At 44.4% G+C, this 20,358-nt stretch overlaps 1 protein-coding gene across 5 annotated transcripts in view; it reads right to left on the reverse strand.

Annotated features, from left to right (window-relative positions):
- Positions 1-20,358, reverse strand: part of TACC2 (transforming acidic coiled-coil containing protein 2) — a 119,565-nt gene that overhangs the window by 54,391 nt on the left and 44,816 nt on the right. For all 5 annotated transcript variants that reach the window (XM_066190787.1, XM_066190790.1, XM_066190788.1 and 2 more), the window contains exon 5: positions 14,383-14,511. In XM_066190787.1, coding sequence (XP_066046884.1) covers positions 14,383-14,511 — 129 coding nt within the window. The remainder of the gene's footprint in view (positions 1-14,382; positions 14,512-20,358) is intronic.

Here is a 20,358-nt window from a genome sequence, read left to right on the forward strand (position 1 = left end):
ATCACTGCCATTAAGGAATTTGCTTAAGTGTGCAAAGCAAAGTCAAATGCAACCTCAGTTAAAAAAGCATTGGTAAAAGTGATAAGGGTACAGTGATTACAGTGATAAGGGTATGAAGTCAAGACCTCACAGCACAGCTGATGACCACGACACCCTACCAGGATGTTTTTGTTTCATAAACAGGCCCATGTTTTCTCAAGGATAAAGAAATACCTCCATTCTTATCTCATTTTGAAGAGTATTGAGTTGAAGAAAGCAGCACAATCTCTTGGTGATTTATTTAATACAAGATTAGTAATCCTTTCCACAAACTCATCCCAAGGACATCAACAGTTACTGAATGATGCCTGTGCCAAAAGTGTATTTGGTGATTATGTCAGGCCTTAAAGATCATCTTGAAACCTCACAGAAATGACTTAATGCAAAAGATGAGTATGTTTATATACAAAAGGAGTCACTGAGAGACATGACAATATCATTTACTCAAGTCCCCCACCAAATGTATAAATAAATACATATATACCTTGAACAATATATTCATCCAATAGAACGCATTCTTAAAGGGCTGTGAAAATTGGAGACAAAAATCCTGAACCCTGTTTCAGCAACATATCTTTTATTGCCTGGTCCTTGGACCACTGTTAAAAATCAACAGCAGCGTGTGCAGACGAAAATGTAATTTATGGTGCTTTAAAGACAATGAGGCATCCATTTGTTCCACCACATTATTAAAATAGATGCTTTTTACAGGAATGTCAGATGCAACTATAGCAGAAAAAATATTAATTGCTGAAGCTACACATCAAAAGAACAAAGGATGCAGAAATGCTGTTAGGCCTGTATCTTACAAATGTAACAAGACACTGTCAAGCAAAGCTATCTGCTGATATCCTGGAATATGACAATAGGGAGCAGACACCTACTTGTAGGGCCTATTACAGAGGCAAAACTATCAGTTACTGCTCTATCATTCCCCAATGGCTCTGAGGCACTTATCTCAAACACACAAATGATGCCTCAACCATAATCAGAGCTACCTTAACAAGCACACATCACATTAAAAAAAAAACCTAACGAGACCTATCTGAGGTTAGTTTGTAGACCAGCCCTAAGGGATAAATACCTAAACCTTACCAAAATACATATTCAGTAATGAATGCCGTAGTCAGACACGTTAAGGTAAATGTGATTTATATAACTGTGATGACAAAAGGAGACAAGGCAGTCCTTCTAAAATCCATTCCGAAGTAAGCTACATGCTCTAGCATTCCAGCTTACTAGCCTGGGGTGGAGGGTTAACGAAAAAAGACTGTTGCTTAAATAAACTGATAAATCCTCTACCAATAAACTGCAAAATCCTATTTACAAGTGGGAAACGATGCTGCTACTCCTGCACGCACACACGCATTTCTGCACTTTTATATATGATTTAGCCGCCCAGAAAAGTGCTAACTCGCCCTGAACAAGCACGAATTGTCCGCTTTTTCCTCCCTCGCCCAGCCAATCTTCCCTTCAGTCGGCCTTCAGTGAGGAGAGATCTAAGGACACCTTGCTTATGCTTCATCAGAGGATGTAACAACACCATGACAGGGATGGATGTGACAAGGTTGACGCGACCTGAAACACAGTATCCGTGCAGAGAAAAGCAAGAAAAGAAGCCCTTGGAAAAAAGCACAGCGAAGCGGAGCTCCACGCCGTGCATTTTAAACCGAGAACACGGAGGTGGCGGTGGGCTCGGGAAGGGGGAAGGGGCCGGGTTTTTTGTTCGCTGGGAATGGTCATTGTGTTTGATTGATCATGCACCCGAAACACGGGAAGACAAAACACATGGCCGGCAGGGCAGGGCTGCACACACAGCCACCGAGGCGCCCCGGCACCGGGCAGCGGCACAAACCTCACCCACACCCCGCCGGAGCCCGGCTGTGCCCCGGCACCGAACAAAGGCCTCAGACACCCCGAACGCAGCGCCCGGCTCGGGGGCGGCCGAGGCACCCGCACTTACATGGCCTCAGACGGCTCCCGGACCAGGCCGGCTGTCTGCGCCTGCTGCAGGGACTGCGAGCCTCCCATCCTCAGCGTGCCCTGGGCTCGGGGCTAGGCGACGGCGAGGCCGGCTTCCTCCGGAATCCCCCCGGCGAGCAGCCCCGGCAGCTCCGGCTCTGTGGAGGCTGCGGTGCTGCAGTGCAGATGGGAACAGCTGCTCGCATCAGTGGCGGCACGAGCAGGAACACTTCGGCAGCTTCGCTTCTCTGAACTGCTGCCAGTTTTGGCGGTGGGTTGCTGTTTGGTTTGAGGGGTTGCTTGGGGTTTTTTTTGGTGGTTTCGTTTTTTTTTTTTCTGTCCAGATGAACGGTATTTATAAAATAGAACAAAACGCCGGCCGCTGTGACAGGCTGATCATCTGCTAAGCAGCAGCGGTCCAAACAGCTCCGGTGCAGGCGCCTGGAACGGCACTATTGGCTATGGAAACTGCCTTAAGAAAAAAAATAAAAAAAGAAAAAAAAAAAAAAGAAAAAAAAAAAGAAGACGAAGAAAAGCAGACCCTCCCTTTAAGCACACATTGTCAGCTACTGTGGCTCTCTAAGGACCTACAGGCAGGACCATTATATTGTGTTGACTCAGCTGATTTGAAATGCAAATGCACGTGTGCTCTGGGTGCAGCGCATTCATTTGCCCCTCAGCACCGCCGAGCTGGGCACATCGGGACGCCGGCACACGGGGTTAAGAAAAGCGGGACGGCTGCTTTCTTTTCGTTCCGCGAAACCAGCTCATCCCTCTCGCGAAAAAAAAAATGGAATCTTCCGTGAGGAACGTAGGGAGAATATCATGAGCAGCCAAGGTAAACAAGCCAAAGTGGGAGCAGCCCCATCCAACACCGGGGCACTTTAACCATTCGGCTCCTGCCTGCACAGAACCCCTTGCTGGATGATGCTTAACAGAGGTGGGGAGGATCTTTAAGACCAAAGAGTCCAGCATTCCAAACCCTACAAATCAGCTTATCCTTTTTGCCATCGAGGAGGTACCAGAGCACTGGGAATTCTAAGAGGCTGAAAAGGATGGGCACCACCATCTCTGTCGCTGTCAAATAACAGATGAATCACATACAAGCCGTGTTTCACATCATTAAAGGAGAGAAAAAAAAAAAAAAAATCAGTGGCACTGCTGCCTGTACCAGGAATTAAACTCCAGGGATACAAATGGCTTGAAGCTATGTAACAATTCTGGATACATCACAGGGTGGAGGGGTCACAAGGATCAGATGAATTTAACAAAAATATTAAAACGTACTGACTTCCAAGCACCTATCACAGCACGGCTTTTATGCTCTAGTGGATTCCTCATTAGGCTCACACTTTCAACAGTTTCAGGGTTTTTTTTTCCTCTGCTTGCATAAATGGAAATCCAGTTGGGTTTTCTTGCTTGATAGGAGAATGACTGCTGAACACATGTGTAAGGTTCTGATTCTCTGGGTGCATCCACAATAAACTGCTCTTGAGGTAAGAGGAAACAAGGATGCTCAGCAAAGATTAAGAACTTTTCATTTCCAGAGGCTGCCTGAAATTTAACTCTGCTTTACGAACAGTATCAAGATAAATTACATTTTTCTTTTCCCTACTTTTTCTGAACTATGGGAGAGAAAGCCTGTGAGCCAGCTCTTAGTTCAGCCACAAGCTTCCAAGCAAGTTATAATTTTGGGATTGTTTTGTTTCTGAGAAAAGCCAAACCCTCATTTCTAGCATCTCATTGCTCAAGACTGATCCCAAGTCCACCAGAGAAGCAGCAGCACTGCCTCACTCAGGGACTGAGCTCCAGAACTTCTGGAGCAGGGTTGGGCCCCTGAGCCACAAGTGACCCCCAAACTCTGCAGCAGTGCCCAGCTCTGATCCTCCCTTGCCAAGGTGGTGGCAGCTCACCACAGCCTCTGTATTTGCCATTCACAAGTAAGGAACACACCGAAAGGGAATAAAGTGTACGAAAATGTCCTGTATACTCTTTGGCAGTAGATTTGCAATGGTTAATAACTCCAGGATTTCCATCCAGTATGGGAAATCAATGGTACTGGCCAACAGACTAAAATTACATGTCTGTATCCAGAGTCCCTGTCAGGCTGAGGTTACAGCTGAGCTTCACTTCAGTGCGTGACTAGCCCTACCTATCATAATATTGAGTATCATAATAGCTCCCTGCTGGATTTCATTTGTTACAGAGAAAAGGAAGACTCAGAGAAAAGAAAAATCCCTGGAAAGGCAAACACCAAATTAAGTAAAGCCCTACCAGGCACCTGGAAGCCAAGAGGGAGATGAACACAGGCACTGTTTGTCCTGGCAGTGAGGAAAACAGGGACATTGTCCTGACAGTGAGGAAAACAGGGATACTCCTAACAAGTGCAAAGAATACACTTAAAATTCCTGTGTCAACTCCTTCAAGTTCCACATGTCCACTTATTAAATAAACAAAGCCCTAATAAAAGAAGGCTGGGACTGAATCCTATTCTGAGGCAGCACGGTCCATTTAGGAGTTGTACAATGCAGAAAGTTTTTGTTTGTTTGTTTGTTTTCATTCTCCAATGTTTCCATGCAACAAACATTTGAATTGCACTAGAAATGCAGGTCTTGGCAAACCTGCAGGATGAAGGGCTTCAGCCTTGGGAGCCCAGCTGTGGCCCTGGTCACTTGGCATGTTCTGAGTTACAGGGGGCTCTGGGTTATGGTGAGGGGTGTCACAGGCAAGGCACTGCCTCCTCCCCCCCTCCCTCTCACCCCAGTTCTTGTGCACAGCTCATGGCACAACTCAGAGATTTCACCAGAGGACAGCTCACCACCTCTGAGCATCTCCTGCTCATAAAGAGGACAGGATTGCACTCTTCCCGTTGAAAAATAACCATCCAAGCAGCTCAGTTACAGCAAAGTGAACTCCTGACGGCCATGGCCTTTCACAAAAAAGCGTGCTGTAACTGAACCTTGGACTGGAGAGAGTTTGTTGCTTATGGGATGCAAAAACAGATAGTAAACTGATGTCTCTGGCCAACCCGTGCAAGAAGTCAAAAAGTAGGTTTACTTCTGATTTGGCCATAAAATCTGTTACACTACAAAGCTGCAGCCCATCCTGACTGGTAAGAAATACCTCAGCTGAGAGGAGCTCTACCTCTCCTGCCTGGCCCCAGCTCACCCTTTAGGCCTGCCAAGAAGCATCAACTTAGCACTAAATTTAGTGCAGGCTTTTAAAAATCTAAGATCTGTGTTGACACTCTGAGTGCATTTTGTAAGAACTTCTCTGGAACCTTAAAAACACACAGATGTAGCTCGAAAAGGAAAAAAATCCCATTGTAGCTTCAAAGGATTTAAAGATGCTGTCGGCACTTCAGCCTAGGGATTAAAAGCCATGTAACAATTTATTGTGATCCCACTGCTGAAAAGCCTATTTAAGTATTCAGTACCATCCTTTAAAATTAATTATTTTCTCTGCCTCTTTCACCCATTTAAGCAAGAGCCATATTTTGGCCTCCACTAAATTAATGTTTTATTGAAACTGAATGTCCACTGATTAGTTGTTTTAAAACACTCTACAGACTCCTAAATATTTGGTCTTATTCCATTTCATGTTTATACATAAATTCAAACTTTGGTCACTTGCACCCAATTTGAAATTTTTGGCCTCCATCAAAAAACAAGGCTGAGCAGGACCGTGATAAGGCTTGAGATATCAAAATTTATGTTCTGTTTCTTTGCTCTTGGCTTCAGTGTCCATCGTGCCAGGCATTTACACAAGTTATAAACATGACCACACATGCACACACAGAGAACATCAAAGAGCGTGCTGAAAGAAAAGCCTCCCTCACACATCTATTCCCTAGGGAAGGAGCAGTGAGTATTAAGCTGTACGTCCTAGCTGCAATGCATTATTGAGGTACTGTGCAGAAACAAGCACCATATAAAAGGAAATGCAAAGACAGAGCAAAACCAAACATCCCAAGCAAAAAAGGGATTTCTCTGGTATCTGAGTGCTGCTGCCGCAACTCTAAGGAACAGTATTTCCTAATAAAAACCCTAAAAAAAACCCCAAAACAAAAGACACACAAAAAACTCTCGCAAACAAAAGATGGGGAAATGTTTTTAAAAACTGATTATTGTTTAAATTCTCCCTCCCAATAGTAACTAATATATATATATATTTTGTTTATTTTAGGGATACTCCCTTTGGACCTCAAAGCCTTGCACGCAGCTTGGGAAGAAGCTTTCACCCCAAAGCCTCTCTTATTTGTAAGCTGCCTGGAATCAAAGGGTTCATGGCAAGGCTATCCACAATATCAGACTGCTGAGGAACAGCAACATCTTTCCTAAAGTACTAAAAGGACCAAACTGCTTGAAAAAAATGACTGTACAGATGGAGTGGCAAAGCAAACCCGTGCCTGGGGGGGCTGGCTGTGTTAGAGAATACATTAGCACATAAAAGCACTGACACCTTTTGAAGTGCATTGGTGACAGCCCTTTTAGGACACCCAAGGCTGGAGACTCCCGTGCTCTAAAAGCCCTGCAGGAGCACCAGCCCTCCCTGGCCTCTGCTGATGTGACTCTGTCTGCCAAGTCCTTCCAGAAATCCAGGTCTCCCAGGGCCAGAGTGGGTCTTTGTGCTCCAGGGAAGGTCAAGCAGGCTGCTCTCAGCCATGTGGGCACTCAGGTTTGGAGTTCATCTTTCTAAGGGCCATACACCAGGCAGCTGAAAGGCTTTTAAAAGAATTCAAGCAATTCTCCATTATGGGCTGCACAAAAAGATCTAAGTCTAGACATGTTGTGCATATTTCTGTGCTTCTTTGCTCATCATGCATTTTGTCAGTCCTGGGACACCTTCATTTCCTTTTGCTTTGTTTTTATTCTCCAAATCAGACTTTCTTGCTACTGCAGCCAGACTTTTGCTCCTTAGTCTCATCTCCCTCTCTTAGAGAGCAAGAGAGGATATACCTTACAATTTCCACTTCCCTAGAGGAGAGTCACTTAAATTCCTTCTCAAGGAGCTGAAGCTGCGGCTGGAACACTACAAGGCATTTACTACCCTTCCTTTGGTTCTTCCCGTTTTCTTGTTGACTCCAATCCTACATCACGCCCAGAGATGTGCCACAAGGAATCTCTGTAAGACCCCATTCATCATGTATTTTTTTTTTTTCTTCCAGCCAGGTCACTCCATGCTCCAGCTCACCACCTGCACTGCTGTGGGACAGGGACAACATTTAACACTGATGCTGTCATTACCTCCTTCAGAAAATCACAGCTAAGCACAAAAACCCAACCAAACCCATTTTCAGTTTTTGTCTCCAGAGGTGTGATTCTTTTTTTTTTTTTTTTTTTTTTCTTTTGCTTCAGGGAATAGAAGAAAATTAACTCTATTCCAGCCAAAACCAGGACACCGCAGTATTGTATGCGAGCAGATCACAATTTAAAATTTAAAATCCTTATTATTTTGAAAGATGATAACCCAAACCACCTCCTGGAAGGCCAAGCTGTGACCTCTGGCTGCTATCAGGTAACAAGAACAGTGGACAAAAGGCGAATTTATTTCTTTCCCTTAATTTTATGAGCCTTTGTGCTACAAATAAAAGAATAAGTACAAAAAAAGTCAGCTGAAAAGTGTGACAAATTTATCCCATTCTGGTATACTGGCAAAAACCAGTGAAAGATTAATACAAATTTTCACATCTGTGCTTCAGCAGTGCCTAATAAATAGACATGTACTGCAGTTTATAGCCATGGTATAGTTAAGATATTATAATAATCTATAATTAGCCCTTTAAAGATACATTTATTGCCACCCTTCTAAAATCCAGTTATCCTTAGCTTAATTCCATTCCAGTACAGAAAAATCAGAAATTCAGCCCTACATGGAGAATGACAGACCTTCAGATTGAAGCCATGGTTTGGTGGGTTTTTTTGTTAGCTGTAGGTTTTGGATTAGTTTTTTTCTCGGCATTTATCTTTTAGTGGTCTAAAAGTGGGGCATTGATTCACAACTAGAAAGTGTAAACGTAATCTGAGCAGTGAAACAATTGCAGAGCGTTAAATCAGCGGGGTATTTTTCAATACAGTTTTCAAGGAAAACAGAAGCAATTTTTCAACTGCCTCTGTCCATCACCTGGCACAACACAAGCCCTATCCACGTCACCACGGTACAAAATTTACACCACCAAACAACACAAGGAGATCCTAGGTGTAAGGCTTCGCAGATTTAACTTGTTCTTACAGAACAAATACTTTGATAGACACAATGCTCTGCCACTTATCCAGATTATCATAGTGTGAGTGCTTTATTTGCATTGATACACTCCTCATGAAAACACACAATGTCCCAGAGTTTTAAGCCTGAGCGCACTGATGGAATTCCCATCTGCTAATTCCAAGAAAACAGGAGTGACCAGTGATGGACACAGCCAGGATGGACACTGAAGCTGACAAGAAACAAACATTAGAGTGTGAGAAAAAGAAAAAAAAGAAAAAAAAAAAGAAAAAGAAAGACAAAACACAAATAATTGTGTCCCCTCCCCACTGGTCACTGCTTGGTTGCTACGGTCACTGCTTAATCTAAATTGCAAGTGAGAATAATGGCATTAAGAGTTATGAATAACCAAGACGCCTGCTTAGTTATTGAAATTTGCAGCATGGCAAGGCCAGAGCAGAGATAACAAATGGGGCCCTGCCCAGCGCTGCTCGGGATGCCGGGGGAGGCCTCCAGGCTTTCAGGGGCCAGCGGTGAATTACGGTCCCAAACGTGAGAACTGCACACCCCACTGGATTCCACGTTCCAAAGCCCTGATTCGAAATTCAGGAGCCACACCAAGGGGGAGATGAGGTTTGCAGGAGCTGAGCACAGCCCCGGGTGTGGGTGCTGCCCTCCTTCCTTCGTTCCTTCCTTCCCCTGGCGGTGCGGGATGTGGGGAAGGAGCGAGGGCTCTGCCCCACACAGGAGACACGAGTTTGGGGTCAGGGCAGCCAAACCCCCGTGCAGAGCCCACACCTCACCTGCTGCAGCCTCTGCTCTCTCATTTGCCCCTTTGCTTTCCCCTCCTGCCAAGGCACAGATGCTTCAGTTTCGGATTTTGGGCTCTGCTGTAAGAGCCAGGCCTGAATTCCTCGGATCGCAAAGGAAACTTTGAACTCCTGTTTACCACATTTCTGGCCTGGGACCACAAGCATCACCACACCAAAGGAGGGAGTGTGTCCTGCTGCCGAATATGCCTCCGCAGACCATGCCCGCAAGCCAAATGCCCAAATTCTGCTGATATTTCCAAACACCAGAATTGCAAAAACACCATCACAGACGACAGGAGCTCATCTTGCTTCCATGCTTCTAAGTCTCTGAACATCCTGAGGTGCGAGATCCCCGCGGCAGCTGGAGCCAAGCTTGTTAGGAAAGGAGCTGCCTAATGCCAGGAGGGGACTGACATTTTTAGGTTGCGGGGTTTTTTTCGTGTGTTTTTTTTTTTTTTTTTGCACTTGCCCTCAGCTGACAAGATCAGGGCTGATAATCCTCTCTGGGAGCACCTTGTTGCAGGAGATTTCAGCAGGCAGAATCCAAAGGCCTCCTGGCCTCAGGGCCCAAGTAAAGAATTAGATTATGAAAATGCAGGATGGAAAAAACAGCCAAGAACAGTAATTTTCCCCCCGGTGCAACGCTTTGCTGTGGCTGCTAAGGATGGGTGGTCAAACGACTGCCTTAAAGAAGTCGGCTTACAGGTTCAATTTGATTTCATGAGAGTTAGCACAAAATTGGTCCGAAGCACGTCTAGTATGTTTCAGTGGTTTCTTTAAGGTTTTGTTTTATGAAGATTTAGCATTAGAGATCGATTCCCCAAAAGCACACACCACATTTTCGCATAACGGCGATTATTGAGAAATACAAAATGTTAACAAAACACACCTGACAACAGTTTTAGCCCATGTATTACCTGCTCTAGGACAAGACGTGATCCCGTACAAGTCCTGCACCCTCCTGGCAGTGCCAGGAGCTGTCACTGTGTGTGCCACAGTGCCAAGGAACAGATTCCCAAGGCAGGTGTGTCATTTTGGACCATGTACTGCCATGGTTTTTGTAGGATGCAGAAGGACCAATGCCGTTTTGAAACTCCGTGCGGATGGTTTAATTAGTGTAACGACATACTCATTTTCATGCTGCTGAACCTGTTCTAGCAGCAAGGAAATTACCATAAATCGCCTGAGGGAACCTGTAAAAAAATACAGGAATAACAGGCAAACAGAGGGCTACCATCACCCTTTTGTCCACGGCCCCAGACTGAAAGCAGCTTTATAAGACACACAAATAATTGCTCTCTTTGAGCAAACCTGCAGGCAGAACACCCCAGAGAGCCCAAATTCCCAACCAGCACGTGGCTAGAAAACAGGTGACCTTTCCCACTTGTGTCAAGCACCCATTAACGCTTTGCCTGTTAAAAAGGGAGCTGCTGGCAGCTATTTGCTGAACTGCTGCTGGCTGATGGAAGCTGTCTCAGCCAGCACACACACCATGGGTATCTCTGGGCAGCACACACACACACACACACACACACACACACACACACACACACACACACGGGATTGTCCCCCCAAATCATGGGTTCACCCAGATAACCCCCACCACACCAGTCCCACACCCAGCTACAAAAAGTGCACCTAATCCACAACGTTTTGGGCTTGAAACACAGCAGACAGCCCAGAATTTGATGTATCAGTAATAAATTGAAGACATCTACACAAAGCATCCTCCTGCCTGGGGCTGAACAGTACTAAACACACCACCGAGGACACAATCTCCTTTAAAAACCTGGGATGATGGAAATGGTGGGTGAATAACAGCCCCATGGCTCATTCCTGTCCATTTTTTACAGGCTTGCTGGTTATGTGGAAGATATTTGTTTCTTCATTTCTGTTTTTCAGGAGACGGTAAATGCTTTTCATGGTATCAGCCACAAAGCCTCGACAAAAATCCTTGGGTTTGGTTTACAAGAATTAAAAAACTTCACTTCAATGCCTTCTGTCTGTTGCTATCCTAAAAAAAGCATCACTTCACTTGTGCACCAGGCAGACCAGACACACACAACTACTATCCAGTTCACATGACAAACATAAAACCAACAAAACTACACCTTCCTTCCACCCCAGAAAATCCCCAAACCCCAAAAAACCTGCAAACTCCCACATTTTGGAAAGAAAAAGGTATTTGTACCCCTCACTTGTATTTCTCTTCCTTGCTCGGTGCACTTGTAAACTTAAATGTTTTAAGACATTCCTTTCAAAAGGGCTAAATTCACTCAGGGGAAGAAATCTTGAGTTTAAGAATCCCATTTAATCCCTTCTTGGTTTTGAATACATCATTAAAAGCAACTCAGTTAGGATTATCAGTGTTGGTCCAAAATGAAGGCAATACATTGATTTTTATTTCCTTAGTTTTACACCAAGTCTCTCTGAAGGTGGGCAAAAGGAGAAAACTTGTTTTCAACACACGATCAAGCAAATAAAACCCAGAAGTCATAAAGCTTATCCTGTTTTTCTGCCTGACACCAATTATTCAGCTTTGCTTCCTCCCAGGGAAGCATTATGAAACAGTTTGGAAACCAACGACACAGAAAGTAGAGCTTTGTGTAAACACTGTTGTGACTTTCTGCTTTCAGAGAGATTTGTTGCTGGGCTTCCAATTGGTTCCAGGCTCATTTCAGGAAAATTAGCTAAGACAGAAATGTGTGTTTAATTTCAGAGATTCAGAGACCAACAGACATTCCCAGTCCATCCAAAGCCTCTCAAAATGTTCAGACTCCAGTCTGCTTTAGCTTTTGAAAGAAAAGCTAAACATCATCAGCCACACAGAACATCATAGGTACAATTCAAAAATACAAAGCAAGTAGTCAGGCTACAGGATAGGACATGCTCAAAACCAGCACTTGTTTTTTGTTCTCCAGAACAAATCACATCCATCTCTCTTCCTCACAGGACAAAGGGATGGACCAGCTCCTCGGAGACTTTCCAGCCTTGTCTATAGGGCTTCCATAAAGAATCAGCTACTGTCTAGCAATATTTCAGCACTTCTCCCAAATTATGAAGTGTCTGTGACACAGTTCATAATGTGACCATCATAATCACAGAGGAGACTGCAGTGCCTCAAGGATCCATTTTGCAGAAAATCACACAGTGGCCCAGCAGTTGCACAAGTTCAGCGCCTTGCCAGGCACTTGCCATCGATGTGACAAAGTGAAACACAACCCAATTTGCAGGCTGTTATTTGCCATGGCTGATTTGACTTGATACACAGGAATCACATAAAAATGGAAGATAGCCTCAGAAACATTTACATAAGGGGCTGATCACAACAGCAGACAGCTGTTTGGACAGTAAGATTTTTGCTTTTCAAGAGGGTGCAAGAATGATCTTTTGTCCCACAGACAACTCTAATTCTCACCTCTACGTGCATCTTAATTTCCTTTAACATACAAACACACCAGTTCAGCTTTGGAGAAAGAAGCTGTGAGTGACAGGATCATTACCCTCAAGGCATAACGAGGATGCTGGGAGCGCACATTTGGGCTGCTGACATCCTAGGCTGGATTTTGATTCTGCATTAAGAAGTTCTACTAATACATGTTGCCCAAAGAGGCTGTGGATTTCTCATCTCTGGAAGTGTCCAAGGCCAAGGGTTTCTTATGCACACATGGATATTTACATTATTAAACACACTACACCAATATCAAAACAAAACAGAAACTTCAGAGGCACAAGCCAATCTAAATATGTAAGCACAGCAGCTCTGCTTGCCTGCAGAGTTCTAAAGTTATTTCTCCTGTCCTTGAAGCTGAATTCTAATGAAAAGGAAAATGTTTTAGTGGTTCCAATCTGGATTTGTAAACAACAGTCATTTGTGACTACACCACAGAACTCCCAGAAATTCAGGGTATCTGTGAAGTTCAAACAATTTTGGATGATTCTCTGGAAAGAGCCAACATCTCGGGGTGAGTATTTTCCAATTTAAAATCTCACCTGTTCATTTTTCTCCATTTTTAGAGGATAACCATTGTATCAGCCCTTCCGTTCAGAAAATCCTCTCCAGATGGCAGAAATTGCATACGGGTGCAAAGCACTTCTGTTCTCCATCAATGGTACACAGGTCGGTGCACTGCCATGGAGAAAAACTACAAAGACTTGACCTAACTGTGCCTCAGCAGCACATACACTAAAGGTGAAAACAACATTTTTCTGATCAAAACAATCAGGAGTTTAGAAGAAATAATTAATCAACGTTTCCTAGATCTTACAGTCAATAGTTTTTTTCAGCAGCTAATAGCTGTTTGTGCACTGTCCCACAGCAGAACACGTCTATTGTGTACACTTTAATTCATAATTCAGAGTATCCTCCTGCTGACAGCAGCATCTTTTGACATTTCTGAACAGAGCTGTCGTGGCACAACTGCATTTCCTGCGGTGTCTCCTGTCTTGTACCCCACTTTGTCACAAGCTGCCAGGCTGTATTGGTGGGGTGGAGAATGCTGCTCTCCAGGGAGTGCCCATTTCATATTCTCAGCTGTGCTGTGACCTTTTCCATTAATAGATGTCACAATAAGGGCAGGCCTTGATTGCTGAGCCTCAAGAGCAGACTGGTTAATCACCCTCAGACAGGCGCCAGCTGAAGCTCAGACAGGAATATCCAGGCACATGTCTCGACTATATTTGAGATGGGATGGTTGGGACATGATCTTTAAGGTTCCTTCCAAACCAAATCATTCTATGAGTCTCTGTTTAGGGGTTTTAGAAGCAAAAAATGTGCTGGACCACCTATAAAACACTAGGGCAGCAATCAATGTAAATCTGAGACAGTGAAACATTTAACTTTGAAATCAAGGTAACATTTCTTCAGCAAGAGCGAAACCAAGCTGAAAAGCTTCTTCCTTCACTACTCAGAGTGACAATGTAAATCAGGTGTGGGGTGGGGAAGTTGCTGGCAACATCTGAAGAAGAATGAGCAGAACAATCCTCTTAAACAGGACCTGATCTTTCACAGTTTCACACTCAGAAACAAAACAAAACAACAAACTTTAACTTCGAGAAAGGAAATTACTGGGGAAATAACCTAAAAAAAAAAATAAATTATCGTTTAAAAACAGAAGGAAAGATCAGCATGGTAATAACCAGTGTAGCCTAAGCTCCCTCTTCTGGTATTTTGGAGTAAATACACTGGATTAGCCGGGTCTTGATAAATCCAACATCTGGATTCAAAATCTAGCAGCAAAGTGTTCATATAACTTAGACAAAACACCTGCCAAACTTAGTCACCCTCTTTCCCACTAGCAAAATCCCTTAAGCAAAAGATGTAAAGACGTGGAAAAGTCTTGTAACAAGTGAAATCACACAATACCTTTTTTTTTCCCTTGTGAAACCTTTGGTTTCCTGAGCAGGCAGCTCTACATCACCAGGGGCCACAGCCAAAGGTGCATCCTCAGAAACGTGGTTATCAACTCCTTTGCAGCTGTCAGGCTTGGAAGCGCTGCAAAACAATTATTAAAAATAAGCTGACAAATTTCAGAAATGCCCGTGGAGCTTTAATTGAATCTTTCTTTATAGGATGAACTTTGGCTGGATCTACAAGGAGCACATCACCCCTCCTAAATTCCCTCTCTCTCCCACCTCCCACAAATCACTTCTTCCTACAAACATTATTTCACTTAACGTCTCAGCTGAGCACATAATCAGTAATATTGCAAAGTCCTAACAGCTCTTATAGACCATCACATCAACAGCCAGAGGAGTTTAACCGTATATGAAAACAGTATAATAAATAAATAAATCACTAATGACTCCTCCGCTGTTCTCACGCAGCCCTTTCTATTCACTGTACAATACGAACATTTGATTATGCAATTTGTAAAATCTGGGACTAAAACATTCTCTTACTTTAAAAGGCTGTAAGGCTAAACACAGTAATCCCAGAACTCATGACACGAATGTCAAGTCCCTCTGCTCAGCAAAGCTCCGGAGCAGGGCAGTAACCACACAACTCCCCCTGCCCCCAGCCACACTCATTAAACCATGGACAGAAAAGGAACTAAATAACCAATGACTCCATGCCTCAAAAGCGGGAGCAGTTTAAGGTCTTGTCCCACCACACTGTCCCCTCCATGGCACCTGAGACGCAGCAGAGGGACACAAATGTGCTGGGGCATCAGCCACGCACAACAGCCTCCCCTCCTGCCAGAGATACAGACACAAGTGCTGACGGAAATGTTGATGGAAACAGGACGTGGCTGAGAAGCTTCTTGCAGGTTTCCTGAATTACATATAAACAGCTTTCTTAGTCATTCATTTTAAAATTTTCTCTCCTCTTCCCCCAGTAATTACACTGGAACTGTAGGCGGCAGATTAAATTGTGTTACTGATGAAGAGTTGGTAAAAAGAGTCCAGGGACAGGCTGTTCCCTTCCTTGGGGCACAAACAGAGGAGAAGCCTAAACCACATCCCTAACTTTAGTCACAATACTCAGGAGCACCAGAACAGCCACTTCCCAAAGTGCCTGTCCGCTCAGTTACTCTGCGAGTGTAGTTCACCTTGATTAGCTCATATCCACAAAGCTGCTTTGTGCCATACGGGACACCCACCCCGCTATTTCTTCTAAGCAATTATCTCTGCTTTCCTCACTCCTCCCTTCATTGCCTTCCGTTTGTCCAAACTGCAGGAACTGATGCTGACACAGACACCCGAAATTTTCAGGCCCATCAAGTAAATACAAATAAATAAAGAATGATTAAAAACCAGGCTGTTTCCTTTTTCATGCAGAGGCCTTTGTCCTTGGCTAAAAATGTCTCTGTACTAATATAGTAACAGCATCCCCTCTATACCAAGGCTCTGTGACTATATAGGGGCACACGGAGAGCAGTGAAAGTAAGATTTTTTAAAGCAGAAAAAAAGTGAGCTGCTAAAAATAAGCGAATGCTGAACATCTGTTCGGAGAGCAAACAAAGAGTTGCAAACCCCAAACAATTCACAAGAGGGCCCAGCCAAACACGAGCACCAAAGGCACATTAATTATGGCCCTGGTGTTATGGACACACAAAACTGTCCCAGCCTTACAGTAGCACCTGTTTCACTCACACTCTTCACACAGGCCCAAACGATCATCACCTGAAGCCCGTCAGCTTCCCACATCAAATTTTCAGAGACACTTTCACTAATGAGCGTCACTCCCAACACTAAAGCAAAGCTAGCATCAACACACAAGGATTTCTAGGAAAGCTCTGCTCCCCATCCCTCCCAAAGCCCTGCATCCACCCCTCCTGCTCTGACACACTGCACAAATTGAGGCAGGGCAGCACAGAACAGCAAACCTGCCCAAAACACAGACCTTCTGTCCACTCTGAACTCTCCAGCCTAGCATGCATCAACTGGGGTCCACGTGTCAACTCGTGGTACTTTTATCACCTCAGACATGAAGTGGCTCCATTAAAACCTCTCCCCAGTTCTTATTAAAACAAAATTTTCCATTCATCTTTTTTCTCAACTAGTGATATTTTACTGATTGCAGGAAGAACACTGCCAAAAGGCCCAAGTCTTCTCAGTGCACAATAAACTATACAATGATCAGTATTGAGCCTGTGGAGTTGAGCTGATTAGAAAACAAACATCTTAAAGCACCATCTCTTTATAAGAAAACCCCAAAAATCATCTCCTGACCATCTGTGTGCACAGACAAACATGGGTACTCCTGTCTGCTTGTGCTGCCAATATTAACTACAGCCCTAACCACGTGCAGCAAGTGCCTTCTGAGCCGTCGTTTTTTCCTGGGCATTTGCAGGTCTGGGGTTTTTTCCCCACACAAGCCAGAAGGGAAGTTGCAGGGAGCAGAGAGACACTGCTCAGAAGTGTTTCACACCTCTAACCTGCAGCCCAGCTAAGCTGTGGTCTTCTATAGACAGGGCTCTTATTTGCCTTTTCTACCTTTCCAACCCAAACATTCCTCATGCAACACAGAAGTCCTGTCGCAGAGCTGTGCACCTGCAGAGTCAAGAGAAAGCTCTGCCGGGCCAAAACTTCTCCTACTGCAACATGCAGTGGCAAATCAGAGTGGACTCGGCCTTTCTCTGCTAAACAAAAATGCCTGGCAGAACTGCCAGTGAACTTTTTACCTAATTCTTTTCACGGCACTTCTCTGCAGATAGAGTAAATAAAATCTTACTGAGCAGATGATGTCCCTGATCAATATGTTATCAGCAGGAGAGAGGCAGTCGGTCACCCTCAAGAAGCAAAACAAAGATAGGGTTTCCTGGCTGGACAGATGGAGGGACAACCTGATCTCTGACTGTGCCCTGCCATCTGGAAGCCATTTAGCACAAACTGACCCCATCATACATGCACCATTATTTTTTTTCCCTGTCAAAGTGCACACCATCTGCATTATGTGACACCCCTGATGGGGAAATACATAGAAACTAAAGCCAACTTAGTAAATAACTGAATGTTTTGGAGGAAAACACTTTATGATTGCACCTTGCTGCAGACAGACTGCAGTAACACCATGGCATTCAGGAGCCCCTGGAACATTTCCATTTCGCAGGGGAGGCATCACAGAGACATCACATGTGTGTGCATTAGAGAACTGCATCCAGTCACACTGAAACGCAGTGGTGCAGTGCCTCTGCATAAAATGCCAAAAAAGCAGACTTTACTAAGATTATCTCATATGGGCAATGATCTGCTCCACGACACAGGTGAATTGCTGGTGACAGACGAGGCAATGACACGAAAGAACAAACATCACTGAGGCTCTTCCCTCGGGTAAGAAAAGCCCAGGTCTGCTATTACTGATCCTGGCTGGGAGCACAACCCCACGTGTTTTAATACTTTCACCAGCTCAGGACCAAACCGCGGGGAAGTCAGCAGAGCTGGAGGAATTGCTCCACGACTGAACACACAGGAGTTAAAGCAGGGGGGCAGCTGCACTGGTTTAACCCCTCTGCTGCCAACCAGCTGTCACCTGGGGGTGGGCACAGTGGCAGCCTCTGGGTTTTCTACTGCTGGGACAGCAGGAAAGCCCTCTGTGAGGCTCACAGAGAAGCTGCCAAGTGACAACAACCTGGACAGGAAAATCAGGTGAGGGAGAACAGGTAGGCTTTTATATCCAGAGCTGCACACGGATGTAAAATAAAGGAGTAAGGAAAACAAACAACACTGACAAGAGTTAACTTGTGCAGCATTAAAAAAAAAAACAAACAAAAGAGTTAAAACCAACAAACACAGAAGAACCACTCACAGCCAGCTTCACTCCAGTTGACCAGTCTGTTTCTCTGTCAGTTTCCTCTGCCCCAGGAATTGGAAAATTACCTACATCCAACATGAAATACCCCTGGTTTGCCGCTTTTTAGCGCTGAAAAAATCCTTGCAAGCTCCGTCAAGGCCAGGATTTGGAAACAGCCAGATCCTGTGGTTGCTGCACAGTCCTTGTGCCCTCACCCCTACTGGGCTCAGCCACCCTGGATGGGGCAACCAGAGCTCAGCACCAGCACAGCCTGTGCAGCTGGGGTGGAGCGAGGAACACCCTTCAGACATTAACAATAAAACATGTAAAAGGCACAAGTTACGAATCAGATCAAAAGAAAAGGTATAATATAATTAACTGGAAATTCTAGATTCATATAAGAATGCAAACAGAGTGGATTCATGAGGTTTACAAGAAACAGGGAATTAAAGCACTCTGAGACTGCTCTCCCTAAATGTTTAATCACAGACAGCTTGTGTGCCTTTTTCCCTGCAAACAGCAAATTATCACCCCAAGGGCACACAATCTTCTGTTCCAGACTGTAGTCCAAAGACCATATACAAATCTTTCTGGCACTTTTGGTGCTAGTCTTTTTTCATGGTTCCACATTCAGAAAGTAGTTCACAGCTCCACCTCAATTAAGGCTCGCTCTTTTCTAACTGCCTCACTACTAGGGCCAACAATCCATTAGCAAGAAAAACAGAATCCACAAAAAAAAACCCCATCAGGAACCCAATTACATTTGTTAAAAACAAAAGAAACACAACTCTTTGAGTAAAAACTTACAAGAGCTGAAAGAAATCCACATCATTAGCTTCCCACTGTAAGCTTCTCTAGATCATCTTACTCTGGCTGTAGGAAAAAGTTTGTTTCTCACAGACTCTCAGCCAGCACTGGTGACTAACAAGCTTGGGGACTGGTGGCAGACCAGGACAGGCTAAACAGCAAAGTCACCCAGCTTTTAAGGTGGATTGAGCAAACCACACAAGGTCCCTTCAGCCTTTGATGGTTTATTATTGTGACTCCAGCTAACAAACTTAATGCTGGCTTAAATATACTGTGTATATTTACACTCCACTGAACTCCCGGTGACTGAAGGGCACACACACCCTCCGAGGCTTCCTCTATTGTTAAGATAAATTTATATGCCCGAAGATCCTGACAACCCTACTACCACCAGCACAAAGAAAGCAAGTTTCTCCTTCTCAGTACAAGCAAAGGCAGACAAAAAGGCCAGAGTCCAACAGAGATACCTCAATGCTTTATAATCAACATAAGACTGTTAAAGAACTTCTCAAAGAAAATACCCCAAGGATTAGTTACCTTGTACTAATTTAAAAAAAAAAAAGTATAAGCACCTAAAAAATATAGGGCATATATTGCACCTTCACAGTCATAACCCTCCTACGTGCTGAAGTGATAGAATTCATTTGACTAATGAGTGTCATTCCCAACACTACAGCAAATCTTGCCATCACCACACAAGGATTTCTAGAAAACTACCCACCCTTCACCGAGGAAGGGTAAACAGCATCTTCTTTTGAAGGTTTTGACAAGGGGAGATTTAAACTCTGGTACAGATCTCTGCTGACAGACAGAGGTAGACTCAGCAAAGCCACCCGCAATGGTCCTAGCAGACATTTATCCACCCAAGGAGGGTGCCAGCAGTGCCCCTGCCCCAGGGCACAGCCCTGCACAGCACCTGGCTGCAGTCAGCTCAGCAGCTCCCACGGGGACAGCATGTCCAAAGGCTGCAGACACAGCTAAGGGATGCTCACAGGGACCGAGGGGAGAAGCCAACTGATTATCATCACCTGGCCCAGGAGGGCTGTGGAGACAAAAGACACAGAGAAAGGCGGCCTTAAATGTCTCCGTTATTGCAGAACTGCTGTTGTTTATCCTGCTGAATCGCTGGACTTGAGCAGGAATGAGCTAACTTGTGTGGTAGGGAACACAGAGAAAGTTGGCATTTTTAATCTAAGTTGCTTTTGTTCCCACAAGACTGAAGTCTCTGGATTTTAGTCTGACTTACAACTGCAGCAGCAATGAGACAGTACAACACAACAGCAAATGAACCCCATCGTG

This window comes from Chamaea fasciata, unplaced genomic scaffold (assembly GCF_029207755.1).
Source record: "Chamaea fasciata isolate MVZ Bird 193981 ecotype frontalis unplaced genomic scaffold, bChaFas1.0.hap1 SCAF_9, whole genome shotgun sequence".
In the NCBI taxonomy this organism is placed as follows: domain Eukaryota; kingdom Metazoa; phylum Chordata; class Aves; order Passeriformes; family Sylviidae; genus Chamaea; species Chamaea fasciata.